Source organism: Ictidomys tridecemlineatus, chromosome 2 (genome assembly GCF_052094955.1).
Source record: "Ictidomys tridecemlineatus isolate mIctTri1 chromosome 2, mIctTri1.hap1, whole genome shotgun sequence".
Taxonomy (NCBI): Eukaryota; Metazoa; Chordata; class Mammalia; order Rodentia; family Sciuridae; genus Ictidomys; species Ictidomys tridecemlineatus.
The window spans coordinates 48,221,886-48,238,669 of NC_135478.1; the positions used below are offsets into that span (position 1 = coordinate 48,221,886).

The 16,784-nt window shown below is 35.9% G+C and overlaps 1 protein-coding gene across 43 annotated transcripts in view; it reads left to right on the forward strand.

Moving 5' to 3' along the window:
* Positions 1-16,784, forward strand: part of Pbrm1 (polybromo 1) — a 93,756-nt gene that overhangs the window by 31,212 nt on the left and 45,760 nt on the right. For 25 of the 43 annotated variants that reach the window (XM_078038449.1, XM_078038441.1, XM_078038455.1 and 22 more), the window contains 5 exons: positions 1,881-2,022; positions 3,346-3,443; positions 5,756-5,800; positions 11,841-12,117; positions 13,890-13,995. In XM_078038449.1, the coding sequence (XP_077894575.1) occupies positions 1,881-2,022; positions 3,346-3,443; positions 5,756-5,800; positions 11,841-12,117; positions 13,890-13,995 (668 nt within the window). The remainder of the gene's footprint in view (positions 1-1,880; positions 2,023-3,345; positions 3,444-5,755; positions 5,801-11,840; positions 12,118-13,889; positions 13,996-16,784) is intronic. The other 18 variants (XM_078038446.1, XM_078038459.1, XM_078038462.1 and 15 more) reach the window with 1 other exon arrangement.

Sequence of the window (16,784 nt, forward strand, 5' to 3'; positions counted from 1 at the left end):
CTGTTAAGTTGTTGTTTGCAAGTTTGGATTCTTTTAGGTGTTGAGAACACTTAGCATCCTTTGATTTGGCAGGAATAAGATTAATAAACTCTGGTGCTAGCTGCATAAGCTGGTAGTGAGGACTGAATTTATGCTTAGTTTTTGTTTTTTTCCCCCTTTCAGATATGTTTTCTAATATTTGTATTCCTTAAGTGCTACACAGAATCTGAATAGTATTTTGTTAAATTTTAAGTGAAACTTTACATGCATAACAGACAATTCTGTTCTAAGAGAAAATTTGGAATCTCCATTGATTCACTGAAACTGTTTTCACACATTTTGGTTCTTTAATAATATTTTTGTGATTTTTTTTTTTAAGAGAGAGTGAGAGAGGGGGACAGAGAGAGACAGAGAATTTTAACATTTATTTATTTTTTCTTAGTTCTTGGCGGACACAACATCTTCATTTGTATGTGGTGCTGAGGATCTAACCCGGGCCGCACACATGCTAGGCCAGCGCGCTACCGCTTGAGCCATATCCCCAGCCCTATTTTTGTGATTTTGATGACTAAAATCAATCAAGATTTAAGAGTTTATCCTTAAAAAAAGAAAAAAAAGTTTATTCTGTCCACATAGAGATAGAGCAAACAGTGATTCTTCATTTAGAACAAAGTACATAAGGCCTTTCAAAGAACTGGTATTATTAATAACAGTAGTGTCTAACCTATCTTTTTACTTAGGACTTTTAAGTAAAATAAGCAAAAACCTCAGCTTAGGCCATCATAGTTTGTAATAAGTTATATTGGAGGATAGCAATAAATGGATTCTGACAAATTTACCTCTCATTTACCATTGGAAAATCAATTAAGCTATCCTTTTATATCTTCCTTGAGTAAATATCTTTCCAGATGTTTCTTCATGGCATTGCCATTATTATTATTATTTTTTAACCTGCATGAACTAGAATATTCAGCCTCTTTCCTAACCCCAATGCTGGGGATTTAACCCAGGGGGACTCTACCACTGAACTACACCTCCTACACCCCCATCTTTTTTATTTTATATTTTGAGGCAGGTTCTTACTGAGTTGCTAAGGCTGGCTTAGAGCTTGTGATCCTTTTCCTCAGCAGCAGGATTATAGGCATGCACCACTATACCGGGTTAAAATGTCCTCTTATTTTCAGAAATGGGCAGTTCTCCATGATTCTTCATTGAGGTAGTTTAAAATCTCTCTAATTTTTTTTTTAAAGAGAGAGAGAGAGAATTTTAATATTTATTTTTTAGTTATCAGTGGACACAACAAGATGTTTGTATGTGGTGCTGAGGATCAAACCCGAGCCGCATGCATGCCAGGCAAGCACGCTACCGCTTGAGCCACATCCCCAGCCCTAAAATCTCTCTAATTTTATTTCTTCTTAAAGTTACTTGTTATCCATGATCATGGTTTTTCCATTAGGGATTGAACCCAGTGATGCTTTGCTAATGAACTACATCCCCAGCTCTTTTATTTTTGTTTTGAGATGGCCTAACCAAGTTGCCAGAGCTGGCATCAAACTTGAAATCCTCCCAAGTTCAGCCTCCCAAGTCACTGGGGTTCAGGCATGTGCCACCAGGCCTGGCATGCCTCCTTTTTTATCTTTTTTATTTTTTTTTTTTCGTGGTGATACTGGGGATTGAACCCAGGGCCCTAGGCATGTGAGGCAAGCATTCTACCAATTGAGCTATATCTCCAGCCCCCTCCTTTTTATCTTAACACAGTCACTTGCAAGGCTTCTAACCATTATCACTAGTGAAGATACTGTAGAGTGCTTGTAAGGATTTTTGCATTGGACTTTCAGGAAGAAAAAGTATTTCATCATTTTCAAAGTGGAACGTACTAGCCATTTATTTGTCTTTCACAGAACAAAACTAAAGAACCAAGAATATGAAACTTTAGATCATTTGGAGTGTGATCTGAATTTAATGTTTGAAAATGCCAAGCGCTATAATGTTCCCAATTCAGCCATCTATAAACGAGTTCTAAAATTGCAGCAAGTCATGCAGGTATGATTTCTTAGTTTTGCTAAATTTGTTGTATGTATCATCAAAATAGTATTACGTTTATTGAGTGTGTTCTTTTAAGGTGAATGATTTCCCCCAACATTATCAAGCCATTCATTTCAACCACAGTACTGCTAACTATTATTTTAGAATTGTTACGACCATTTTGAGGAGAAGTAATAATTTAGAAAGGAGTAAGCTTCATGAATAGAGGAATCTCCTGAGTAATTTTAGGATTGTAGGGAAATTACCCTTTAATCCTAGATGACATTCTGTCATTTAGGTTTTATTTTTTTGGTTCTAGACTTTTTCTCTGTTAAGATGGGACTAGTCTATAAGAAAAGGCATCTGAAAGGTAATTATTCATTGTATAAGGTCCCAAGAGTTTTAACAGATCCTCCCTGAAAGTACACCTTTGATGGTATCTGAAGTCACTGGCCATCTAGGGGTTTTAAGACAAAATAGTAGATTAGAAACTGAATTTATCTCACAGTTTTTGGTAGAATCTTTTTTAGAAAGATAATCTTAACACAAGGAAGCAACTAAAGCACCCATAGGTTCTCTTCATTTTGTATAATCAATATTGCACTTCTTAGTGTTGTGAATGTCAGGCGTTTGTTCCGCAGTACTGTGTGTGTGTATGTGTATATTTCCCATGCCTGTTGTGGTAGGACTTTCATCTTTCTTTGGCAAAAAATCTTTAAAAATGCATGTGTTGAAAAATAGATCTCTTTTCACCTTTCAAAGATTCAACTTTTTTCTTTTTTTCTTTTTTTTTTTAAATTATACTAGCCAATAGCAATTTTTTTAAGAGAGAGTGAGAGAGAGAGAATTTTTAATATTTATTTTTTAGTTATTGGCGGACACAACATCTTTGTATGTGGTGCTGAGGATCGAACCCAGGCCACACGCATGCCAGGCGAGCGCGCTACCGCTTGAGCCACATCCCCAGCCCTCAACTTTTTTCTTAACTTCACTGTCTCTTTAGAAGTCATGGGTGCCAGAGATCACCTTCGAGTTGGCCACCAAAACAAGATGTCCTACAACTTGCCTTAGTGCTTTTAACCAGTTAAATCCTTTTGTAGTCTTAAATGCTGTAGCTAACATTGATTCTTTAACTCTCTGGATCCATTTTTTTAACCTACTTTTCTGTCATGTAGGCTTTTGTTAAACTGGGTTATTAAAAATATTTAATGAATCTTTAATTTTGTGTATGCTAGGTGGTGTTTTCTGAATGAATCTGACATGTCTAGCTCTTTAACATTCATATATTGCTACATGTGTTCAACAGAGTAAGTCTGACTCCTGAAACCTGCTTTGTTATAGACAAAGAAGAAAGAGCTTGCCAGAAGAGATGACATAGAGGATGGAGACAGCATGATCTCTTCAGCCACCTCTGATACTGGTAGTGCCAAAAGAAAAAGGTATATGATCTTCTCATAGCTAGAACTAACTCAGTTCCTGTTTATTTTAGATAAGTACAGAAAAAATATTTTTTTAAGTGGTGAAGTATTGATTATAAGTTTGAAATATTTGATAACATCTTTTGGAATTCATTTATAAATTGGATAATTAGTTGTTATTATTTTTCTTTAAGTACCACATTGCTTTTAGATGACACAGGGGAAAAAAAGATACCTACATATGCACTTTGGCAAACATGTAATTTTTACTATCCAGATAAAGATAGTAAGATGGCTTTTTAAGATTGCCACTTAAATCTAATTTAGGTAATTTCTACATAGTGAATTACAAAGATGTAATATGAATTAGGAAAGGTAAGGAGAATTCAGTTCTACCGCTACAGTGAAGTAAGTCATTGCTCCTTACCTTTTATTTTTCCTTTTTAGTTTGATCTTTATTTGTGATTTTAAGAATGTCAGATTGTGTAAAACCATCATAACTTCTTATAGTTCGTAAAATGTTAAGCTAGATATTTGGATGTTTTTTGGTTTTCTTCTTAATCTTTCTTTCAACTTCCCTAACCCTTTCTTCCTCTCATGGGTTTTGTGGAAGGGGATCTTATTGTGAGATTCTGAAACTGGGCTCCTATAAGGAATCATGCACATGGAGTTTCTGTGGCCTGATTATTGTGGAACACTGTAGTCTTCTTTAAACCCTACTGCCTTACAGTCTTTGCAGCAGCAGTGAGTCTAGGGAGGGTACCTTAAACAAGGAATAAGCTACTCTGATAGCAGGGCTTGACAGAGTCAAAACTGAATGAAGAAGTTATTAGTAGCTGTAGACACAGTTCCATACATACATTAAAAGATCTGCTAAGATCAGAAGATTTTAAAAAGTGGTTTAGAAAATAGAAGCTATCCTGTCTTTCCCTCTTTTAAAGGACATTTGGGAAAATTTTTTTAGCTCTGAAAATGACTTTGCAATGCTATGCCGTGGTAACTAAATTGAGTGGTATGCCCTGAGATGTGAGTCTCCTCCGTCACTAGCCTATGAATTTCATCCTTCCAAGTTCTTAATTCCTTGTTATACCAGGGACTACGGAGGAAAAATGTGAAACCAGATCAGAGACATCAAATCAAGAACATCTTTGAGTGTAATTATATAACTCTACTTCAGCATCACCTGTGTTTTCCAGATCAGTCACCAATCAAAGATAAAAACTTCTCAGGCAAAAGAAGGTAATGGAGGCAAAAGTGATGATACAGTTAGTGCCAGCACTGGATGAAAAGAGAGCTCTTAAGTAGTTGAGTGTTAAGAGAAGAGTTCCAAGGAAGCATAAACCCAAGCCAGTCTTTAAAAATTACGTCTCTGTGGCTTGTAGTTTGTGGGACACCCAAGTAGATGAAATGAAAATTATTGCCCTAAAACCTCCTGTAAAAAACAAACTTAAGCATTATGTTATTACAATTATGAACTCCCTTGGCAGGGTGTGGTGGAACACACCTATAATCCCAACTTCTTGGGAGGCTGAGGCAGGAGGTTTTTCAAGTTTGAGGCTAGCCTCAGCAATTTATCAAGACCCTGTCTTAAAATTAAAAAATAAAAAAAGGGCTGGGGATATAGCTCAGCGTTGAAGCACCCTGGGTTCAATCCTCAGTACCATCACCAAAAAAAAAAAAGATTCCATTTCAGACAAAAAGTTTCTATATGAACAGGTTTTCTAGGAAGTATATTTTGTATGACAAAGTGAAAGAAATAAGAGAACAACTATAATTCATCTACCAAAGCAGTGAAAGAACAAACTTGGGTTTAAGATGAAAGCATGAATGTACCTTAAAAGATTGAGAGAATTAAGTCCTGTACTTTGGTCTGTAACAAAGGAAATAAAATGATGAGTCTTTCAGAATGTAGTTATGTTGAGAGGCTTTGGTAATAAGAAATAGACTTCTCCAGAAGTCAGGCAAACTGTAGCCTCGAAGGTTGAGTTAAGCTTGGCCAGAGAACTCAGGGCCTACTTTTGCAACTTGACTCCTAAGTATTGTGTATGATTCTATCTTTGCCTTTTTTTTTCTTTTTTAATACCAAAGAGTGAAAAAAAATGATTATGGGTGTGTTCTCTTTATTCTGGGAGTGCATTCTTCTCCCACTCCCCATTCCTCTTCCTAAAAATCTATTTTCTGTCTTCCATGTTAAAATGTTCCAAATATTAAGATCTTTTATGCTTTGGACTGAATAATCCTCTTTTTCTCAACCATATTTGGTTTGTGCATGACCCTCCAATGTTGCTTGTTTTATTTCTCTACACATGTAATGTTTATTTCTGCTTTCCCAGGAACACTCATGACAGTGAGATGTTGGGTCTCAGGAGGCTATCCAGGTGTGCAGTCCTTTTTTATGTGTAAAAATATTTTTAAAAGTATAATTCTTCTGTGTCATGGTCAGTATTAAAGGTGAAAAGTGAAGCCTTAAGCATGTAACAAAAGTGTTTGGGGTGCTAGTTTATTTTACAAATACAGAAAGAAACACTGTCTAGAAGTCTAATAAATGAGATGAGAATTGGCTAACCTAGATATGTTCAATACTAGCCTTAATTTGTTGCTGGCTTTGCCAGGGCCAAAAGTCCTCCTCACCAATCATTGTGCTACAGTAAAAGGTAGAGATTGCTAATACGTACCGTGGCATTATTTGTAACAGGGACTGACTGGTGCTGATGAAAGGGTTCAGGGACATTTTTTAGTGATTGGGAGTGGTGGAGGGATCAAAATTACAAAATTAACAATGATAATCCAGATGAAGTCGGTGCATGTGGGCACTTGTGCATTGGGCTAATGCTTCTTAAGCATGGATACATTTTCTCAGTCTCTGATCTGTCCATGTCTTATTTCTTTAAAACTCTCCATTCCTTTGCATGATACTTATGATTTTAAAGTCTATGAATTGCCATTTCACGTTGCTAATGATAATCGTGTAGTGCTTTTGTTTTCATGTTTGCCATCTGATATTCAGTGTCATTTGCTTTCAGAACACCAGACCCTGCTGTTACAGATCATAAAGGAGAACATTTAGTCATTTCTTTTACTTGCCAGGGATTTAGTGGCCAGGGAAGGAGACAGGTTGAAAACAACTGAATGGAATCAGCATAGTAAAAGAACTGTATAGTGCATACAACTATGTAGGTATACTTTTTAAAATGTCCTGATTGCCTAGATAGTTTTAGGAAAGTTATTTCCCCACCTTGTTTTTCCTTGAAAGCTAACTGTTCTAAAGTTGCCTACATGTTACTGCCATATGTAATCCATTTTACATATCTACATATGCATATACCACTCAGGATTTTCCCTAAGAAATTTTTTTTATGAGATGATAAATTTTAAAAAATACCAAAGGCTCTATTCTTTTGTATCATTCATAATATGTGGCACCAAGCTCTAGGAGTTATTGGAAGTAGAAATAGGGGACCTCATGGGATGGTGTTATGAACCAAGCTCTAGAGACCAAGTGCCTAAATTCAAATACCAGCTGTTTTTATTAGCTCTGGAATATAAGCCTCATTTCAACTTCCTTACTTGAAAAAGGAGTTGTGACAATCCCAATATAGGATTGCTGTGAGGACTCAGTTGTAAAGCTGAGTTAATATGTGTAAAACTTACAACTGGGCCTATATGAAGTGAGTTCTTAGTAAATATAGGTTTGTTTTTGGAAGTTGTGCCTGTTGATATTAGGACACAGTAGATTTCATTTTGTTCTTTTCCAAATCTCATTGGAAAATGTGAATGAAACGTTTTGTTCTAAAGCCTTGACTACTTTAGAATGAATTTCTGTATGCTTTATAAAAGAACTAAACTGTGGCCAGGCATGATGGTGCATTCCAGCTACTTGGGAGGCTGAGGCAAAAGTATCAAAAGTTCAAAGCCAGCCTTGACAACTTAGCAAGACCCTTTCTCCAAAAACAAAAATGTCTGAGGATATAGCTCAGTGGTAGATTGCTTGCCTACCATGCATGAACCCCTGCATTCAATTTCAAATATTGCAAAAAAGAACCTTTGATTTACTTAGTTTAACAAGCACCACTGACACTCTCAAGCCAGGGAGTTAAGTGCCAGGAGACTTTGAAGCCTGTTGGTTAAATGTGATTAATGAGGCTTTTAGTGCCAACCAGCTTTTGGGAAAGTGAGGGACATGATGAAAGCCACATATTATCTGATTGAAGTGTTCTGATTATTCACTTTGTGGCCTTATTCATTTGGTCTCTAGGTCTCAGTTTTTACTTCTACATAGTTAATAATTAATTGTACCTGAATCTCAGAGTTTGAGGCTTAAATTACAGTACATAGTAGATAGAAGTGATAATTGTTTTAACTGTAAATTGAGTACATATAAAAATAATAGCTTCAGAGAAAGAATGATGGTAAGGAAATTTGAGAAAGTGGTCAGTTACAAAGATTAGGGTTGAGACTAAAACATGTATGAACAGTTGAAAGAATATCAGATCTAGAAGGTCTGTGAAGTCTTCTGGAAATTGTTGATAAGCTGAGAAGAGCAAAAATGGTTATGATTCTGATGTTTCAGATTGGGTTGGGTTCAGGAGGATTGTGTTGATCCTAGAAAATAAGGAATTCAGAACAGAGCCCCTACTAGCACATAATCTTTGTACAAATTAGAAAACGCACCAATTTCATAAGACGCTTTTCTTTCATATATCTGAAATTTGCTATAATACACTGGTTTTGTTAGGATAGGACTCTTTATGGCCCATCTGTAAAATTCTAAAATTGTATATATATATATTACAACAGTATCTGTTATCTCTAACTTAGTATTCTCTTAAATATGACCCCTTCCTTGAGTGCACAATAATTAACAGCCTTGGTTTTGGATTCCCTTGAGATAAATTTTACTTTCTATGTTCAAAGATGCTGATATATATTTTTTTAAAAAAATGATTGTGCAAGTTACAGGGTGTGGCATTTAATTTTATGTTCTTTTCCCAAAATGGAGAAGCAGTCATAGTTAAGGAATTGAAGGCAGTGAAGTAGGATGTATACAGGGGTTCTAAGAAGAATCTGAAAAGCCAAGTGACATTGAAAACAGTAGCTAGAAAGTATCAAATAATGGACTATGATAGCTTTTTATAATGTAGAGTTTTTCTTATTCAAAAAGTAAGAGCCAATGCAATGGTGCACACCTGTAAGGAGGCTTAGGCAAGAGCATCACAAGTTCGAAGCTAGGTCCAGCAATTTAGTGACACCCTACACAACTTAGCAAGACCCTGTTGCAGAACTGAAAAGCGAGGGCAGTGTGTGTGTGTGTGTGTGTGTGTGTGTGTTTGTGTGCTGGGGATGTTGCTCAGTGGTTAAGTGCCCCTGGATTCAATCTCTGGTTAATAAAAAAAAAAGTATTTGAAGATTTCAGAATTCATGGATATGATAAGGTTCAGTGTCCTTATTAGAAAGAGATAAACATATCAGCCAGCCAGGCTAATACAGATGTTAAACAGTATGAAGTTTATCTCTTAGTTTTTTCTGGCAGCCAAATTAAAATTAGTGGACCATGGTTCTCAGTCTCAATATAAGGATCTGGGAAAAGGTAAAGAAAATAAAAAACCTGAATTTGTTCAAAGAAGATTATAAAGACCCTAGTAATAGAGAAGTTTTGTTTGCCTTTGAGGATGGAAACAATTAGATATCACTCTCTAGAGTAAATGATACAAATGGAGAAAGGATACTATAATAAATTATAGTTATCAGAAAAATTTCTCATATACAACTAGATTTTACATCCTGGGTATATTTCATTCAGAACTGTCTGGTGGTGTCAAGAATTACTGGCACTGGAAAAATTGACTTGCCCTTCTTTTACTTTGCTGGCAAATTTCAAGTAAAAACTTTCCTTCTCTTTAAAAATCTTTTTAAAAATCTGCCCTAGATTCAGTCCCACACCAGAGTATTTGTAGCTTCATACAGAAAAATTCTTGGGAGTGATATGCTGCGGCAGTAGAGCTGATTTCCTCCTAGATCGGGGTCAGGGCCTTGACTGTTAGGCTGCCTGGAATTCTGGTAATGAGGACTGTTTTCATTCTGGATCAATTGAGATTTTTTTTAAGCTCAGGGCTTCAAATTGAGTTCTGGTGTCTTTGGTTTGGTTTGGTTTGGTTTGGTTTGGTTTTGGTTTTAGTTTTGGTTTTGTGATGCTAGGGATCATACTCAGAGTCTTGCAATATGCTAGGCAAGGGCTCTACCACTGAGCCTTAGCCAAAAGCCCTTTGTGTCTTCCTTTTAAAATTAGCCCCATACAGCCAAGCATGGGGGCACATGCCTGTAATCCCAGCAGCTTGGGAGACTGAAGCAGAAGGATCGCAAGTTCAAAGCCAATCCCGGCAATTTAGTGAGACCCTGTCTCAAACTAAAAATAAGAATAAAAAGGGCTGGAACTCAGTGGTAAAGTGCCTCTGGGTTCCATAACTAGTACCAAAAAATTAACCCACACATGTGAAACCTAAATAAACCATATCTGATCTGAATGGTTTAGGTATGAATTTCTGTGATATCAAACTCAAGTTCTGAGATTTTCCTTCAAAGACTTCCTGAAGGTTAAAGTCATCTGCATTCTAATCTGTGCCCAGATGTGGAACTGTGCCCTATTGAAGCTTTGTTCCAATTCTGTCCCAATATCCACTTGCCAAAGACCTAGAATTAGAGAACTCTTCCTCTCATATCATCACTCCAGGATGTCTCTTTGGAGAAATGATACCCACCAGATGAAAAATCTTCTAGATTATCTAATAAATACTCACTGTACACAGAGAAAAAAGAATGGGGGGGGGGGAATGACACATTGGCAGGAATGATCCCAGGTCCACAAAGGAAAGCTATCAGAGTTAAAATTAAGCAAGTTGTGGGCTGAGATTGTGGCTCAGCGGTAGAGTGCATGTCTAGCATGTGCGGGGTGTTGGGTTCAATTCTCAGCACATAAAAATAAAAATAAAGGTATGTTTAAAAAAAGAAAAAAGATTAAGCAAGTGATGAGAATGATCCCAACCCTAGGAAACAGGCTCTTTTCTTTTTTTAGATCACTTTCTATTTGCCTTAAGCTCCATGATGCTAAGAAAATAGGCTGATTTAGGATATCTATTTTCTTAACTTTTGTTCTTTATTTGAATTCTGTTTCTGTGTTTGAAAAACGTATCTTGGAGAGAAAGTATCTTTGGCTTGTTCATTAACAAGCAAACTAAAAACAAAGTTATAGGACTGGACTAAGAGGCCCATGCAGCCATATAGTTTGTTTCAGGAATGAACTATTTTTCCCTTGCAGGATAGGAAACAGATAAAACATAGTTACATCTAAGTGCTATGTTATAGGAGCTTAGGAGTGTTTGCTGAATAGGAACTAAGTCAGAAGTCATTTCTTGATTTTACCTATCCAACTGTTCTCTTGGAAACTACTGGTTAGAGTCTGGCTAGAAGTTCTTTCCCACTGTCCTGAAGACAAGAACGTTAAGCAAAAGTGATAGTGAAAGATCATTTCTTCTAATAATTCACTGAGCACCTCACCTTGCACAAGTCATTTAGCCTCTCTGAGCCAGTTTTCCATAGGACATGAGACCATTTGCCATCCTGGACCCCTTTTGAATCTGGGGCCCTTGTACTTTGTTCCATATATCAATTTCTCAGTATTGCACTTCACTTAGGGAATTTGGAGAACCAAATGGGAATTCATGCTCAAAGATGAAAATTTACTCTATAGAGGGTTTAGATGAACCAGTATCTAGACTTTCTTCCTTAAGTTAGGATGGGATTGTACAGCAGTGCTGATCAGAGAAAGAGAGGAGACTGATCCTGGCATGATCAATTTAAGGAAGACTTGAACCCACTATAGATACTAACCAGGCAGACAATCTTCTTTTTTTCTGGCAACCAGAATATACTATTGTTCAGAGTGGTTATCCTGAAAGAAAGAACACTTCTCTTTATTAGTTTTTTGTTTTGTTTTTGTTTATTGTGCTTGGAAGTGAAGCTGTTAATAACAATAGAAAATAACTAGCTTTATTTCACTTTGGCTCTGTTTTGTTTTTAAAATGTATTTTGATTGATTTTAGAATTATATTTATTTTGGTGTTAGTCAAGTTTGTTTGTTTTTCAAACATTGCATTTCATGAGATATTCTAAACAGGTTTGTCTGGTGTTCACTGGTTGATCCAGCCAGGGTTACTATGTTTTAACTGTTTTGGAAATTTTCCCTCTATTTGCTTATAGCTTCCAGCATGTTTACTGTGTTTGTGGCATATGTAATAAATAAATTGTAATCATTAAAAAGCACCTTCCCACAAGATTAATTTGTTTTATTTCATGTTCATCTCTTGTATAAAGAAAACTGAACCTGTTGTCATTTTTCCCTTCTTCTACCTCCCCACTCAACAGTAAAAAGAACATAAGAAAACAGCGAATGAAAATCTTATTCAATGTTGTTCTTGAAGCTCGAGAGCCAGGTTCAGGCAGAAGACTTTGTGATCTATTTATGGTTAAACCGTCCAAGAAGGACTATCCTGATTATTATAAAATCATCTTAGAGCCAATGGATTTGAAAATAATTGAGCATAATATCCGCAATGACAAATATGCAGGTGAAGAGGGAATGATAGAAGACATGAAGCTGATGTTCAGGAATGCGAGGCACTACAATGAAGAGGGCTCCCAGGTGAGAACAGGTGGGGTTCTGAAGTAGACACATTTTCTTTTGGGTGCTGGTAGAATAATGCATTTTGAGAGACCAGCTCTAGGCTTAACCTAGTTTATTCTTAGTGGATAAATAAATAGTTTGTCTTCTCATAATTGTTTAAAATGAGAGACAGTACAATACAAAGATTAAAACTTCATACTTTGTAAGCTGGCATCCTAGATTTGAATCCTGCTTTGCCAGTCCCTGTGTGAGAAACTTATCCTCCTGGGCCTCTGATTTCTTGTCTATAATTTTGGAATGATTATAATACTTGCACCAGGGTTATTATAAGATTTATAAGAGATAATGTATATTGAGCATTTAGAAGACTGCTTGAATCTGAATAATTTTTCATCATTTTTGGGGGGGAGTGGGAGGTGTTAGAGATTGAACCCAGGGCCTTGAGCACATGCTCCACTACCAAACTGCATCCCTAGGTGCATCATTATTATTACTATCCTCAACAGCCATACTTCTGTAAAGACAACCCATGGAATTACACAGTTATGTGAGAGTCAGTGTGATGCTTCCATAAAAGCACCTCTAAATCATTGATTTGGATACAAAACATCTTGATGTTTTGTTTTGTTGCTGGTCTTTGTGTATGCTACCTAGGCATGTGCTCTACCACCAAGCTATATCCGAAGCCCATGATTTTCAGTTCTTTATCAGTATAGGTAAGGCACAATCTTCCCTCTCTGATATTTTTTCTGTTTCATATCTTTTATACACTTTAAATCTCCCAGAAACAAAATAATATTTCAAACCATTTTTTTTCCTTCTTCTGTTACATTTGAATATAAAATAAAATATGTGCTGGGGATACTGATAGATGAAAGAAATGGTTCCTTCTATAGTAGGGGTTTAAACTATATCACTGACTATTATACCATGTATCACTGATGGGAATAAAAGCTATCCCTTAGTGAGGTAGCCAAAGAAGAGAGGTCACTTAATTGCTCAGCTGCTTTGCTCTGATGGGTAGTTAAGGGAGGACATAGCCTCTCCTGAGAAAGAAGGCGGCAGCTATGGGGCAAGGCCATTAGGTAAATAACCTTGTTGTTCTTCAGTACATATTACAAACCTTAGCTCAGTCTTTAAAGAGAAATCTCTAAGCAGAGGTTTGTTTGTTTTTTTAAATATTAGATTCCAGATGTTGAATTCAGATTTGGGATTTAACAATAGTTTAGACACTTTTCTCCAAACATCAGGTTCTTTTAATTTTTTTAAAAAATTTTGTTATGCACTGTTGGGGATTGAACCCAGGAGTTCTATACAACTGAGCTACATTCCCAATCCTTTTTATTTTATTGTGAGACAGGGTCTGGATATATTGCCCAGGCTGGCCTTGAAATTGGGATCCTTCTGCCTCAGCCTCCCAAGTAACTGGGATTACAAGTGTGTGCCACCATACCCAGATCCCATGAAATATTTTTAATCTTTAGTTTCCATTGGACTAAGTCCATTACCTTGAAAATCTAGTAGAAAAGAGATCTTTGAAAAAAAACACACATGTAAATGTGTTTTGAAACTTCTGGAAAACACTGCAGGGTTTCTACTACAGTGGCTCTCAATCATTAGCATGTGTGTCTATACATTAGAATCACTTAGGAAGCTTAAAAACATACAAATTATTGTGTAGGCCCTTAACTCCCACCTGTCCTAAACCATATTTTTAAAATTTCCTTACAGCTGTATATTATACCTTGATAAAACTTTTTTTAGAAAATAAGTATGTTTTCGAACCCTAGGTATACAATGATGCCCATATCCTGGAGAAGTTACTCAAGGATAAAAGGAAAGAGCTGGGGCCGCTGCCTGATGATGATGACATCACATCTCCCAAACTCAAACTGAGTAAGGCATCCTCACTCTTTGTTATTTAGTGTAGCCTTTCAACAGGAAATTGCTGGTTTTCTGAAATAATATTTAATTAAATGGTGGATATATTTCAACTCAGTGGCACTCCAGCATGAAGTTTCTTCCCTCTTCTCAAGTAGTCTTATTTTACCATGTTTTAAGTAAGGATAAATATTTTTTTCTGTTTCTAATACCTGGAAGAATATGGTGGCAGGTTTTTTGTTTGTTTGTGATTCCTAGAATTAGCAATGAGTTCCACCATTTCCTACTGGACAGAAATTGAAATTAGAGATGTACTACTCAGCTCTCAGTTAACTGCACTCTATGCCTGGTGGTTTTATTTGAAAGTTGTAAGGGAAAAGAAGAGACAGCAAAAGTAATTAATGCCATTAAAAAGATTTTTGCCGTACTTAAAAATAAATAAATAAATAAAATAAATACCAAACAAATAATAGTGATATTATCAGATATTCTTTAGAGCCATCTTTACTGAAAAAGAAGAAAGCAAGAATCTGTTTTTGTTTTTTTGTTTGTTGGTTTTTTTTTTTTTTTTAATGTGAAATGACTACAAACTGAATTTCACAGTTGCTTTGGGAATTATTTACTGCTAAGTGACGGTTCTTTTTAAAATTTTTTTATTTTTGGTACTGAGGATTTAACCAGTGGGCAATTTATCATGAATCTACATCTCCAGCCCTTTTTATTATTTGAGACAGGGTCTCACTAAGTTGCTGAGGATGGCAATCCTCCTGTCTCTGCCTCCCAGGCCTCTGGAATTATAGGCGTGCACCACCATGCTGGGCAGTGATTCCTTTTGTTAAGGCATTTATCTTTTCTTGGAATTGTAAAAGCATACAGAAAATGTGCAGAAATTTAAAACTTATTTTACTTCGTAGGACCAAAATATCTTTTAAAACTAGAATTTGGCTGAGAATGTAGCTCAGTGGTAGTACATTTGCCTGACCTGTGTAGGACCCTGGGTTTGATACCCAGAACCAAAAAATAAAAACAAAAAAACTAGAATCGATTTCATAAATTGAGTTGGAAGGCTGATTAATGATCTTTTTATATATATATTTTTTAGTTGTCAACAGACCTTTGTTTTATTTATTTATATGTGGTACTGAGAATTGAACCCAGGGCCTCACATGTGCTAGGCAAATGCTCTACTACTGAGCCACAACCCCAGCCCCCGATTAATAATAGTTTAATATGTCTAAATATAAACAAAGATGTATGCATATCAAAGGGAAAGGGAATTTTAATGTAGAGTGTTAATTCTTTTTCCGTTGTGAAAATTTTAAACATACACAAATGTAAAGACTAGTACAATGAACCCTTGTATATACACCTGTTACTCATCATTTAACAAGATTGTACCACACTTATTTCCCCAATCCCTTATGTCTTTTTTTTCCTGAATTATTTTCAAGCAAATCAAATCATGTGTTGTTTTTACTTCTGTACACTTCAGCATATCTCTAAAATATGCAGACAGTTTTCTTAATCATGAAGACTTTATCACACCGAACAAAATTAGCAATAGTTTCTTGGTTTCACTTAATACTTCACAAATTTTTAAGTTTTACTGATTGTCTCAATGTATTTTTACAGTTGGTTTCCTCAAATCATCATCTAATTTAGATTTAATCATTCAGGGGTTTTTGTTTTGTTTTGCAATGCTGGGATTTGAAACCAGGGCCTCACACATGCTAAGCAAGTGCTCTACCACCAAGATTCTGCCTAAGCCCCCTATGTTTGATTGCTATGCCCTTAACCTCATAGTTTAGAACAGTCTCCTCTTTTCTTTTCTCATGCCATTGATGCACTGAAGAAACCAGGTCGCCTTGTACAGTGTCCCACATCATTTTGTTTCTGTGATATCATTTAACATTTTCCTTTATCCCCCCTCTATTTGTTATAAACAAAGGTTAACTTTTAAGCCCTGATTCTATTTAGTTACAGCTTGACATTTACTTTTGCATCATATCTGTTTGAGGTAGAAACCAAATAAGGCCCACATTGCATTTGACTAATATTTCTTTTTATCTATAAACTTTCACCTTTCCTTTTTATCTGTCAAAGAAATGGGATTTGTATTATAGTTTCCCACAGTCTGTATTTTGTTAGTTGTATCACTTTCTATTTTCTATACTTTAGTCATTAGAGCTTGAACGTATTTAGGCTCTCCTGTCCTCTCCCTTTGATACAAAAACCAACTTCATAGGTGATATATGTCAGGTGGCACATGATATCTGGTTGAGTCTTTCTATTAACAAATCTTGATGCTTGCTTCTTTAACTCATTAAAGAGGTATAAAATATTGACAGTTTTAACTTTCTTTTCTGTTTTTGTGGTACTAGAGATTAAAACCAGGAGCACTGTACTACTGAACTACATCCCTATCCCTTCCTGAGTCAGGGTCCCTCTGAGTTGCAGAGACTGGCCTGGAATTGTGATCCTCCTGCCTCAGCATCCTGAGTCACTGGGCTTACAGATGTACACCACCATACTCAGCTTAATTTTATCCTTCCTTGCTCATTTAATAGGTGGACTACTTTTGCATAGAGAAACTTGCTTTATCCAATATTTGGCTACCCATTGGTACAGATTTTTGTTTGTTTTTGAAATGGTAAAAGCTTGATTTTTTTTAACAAGTTTTCAAAATAATACATTAGTTTATAAACATCCTCTAATATTTACCAATATTTTTTGTTTGTGTGTATCATTAAGAATTACTAGGTTAAAACATAATGTTGAGTTTTAACCCATTGTAATTGCCCTTA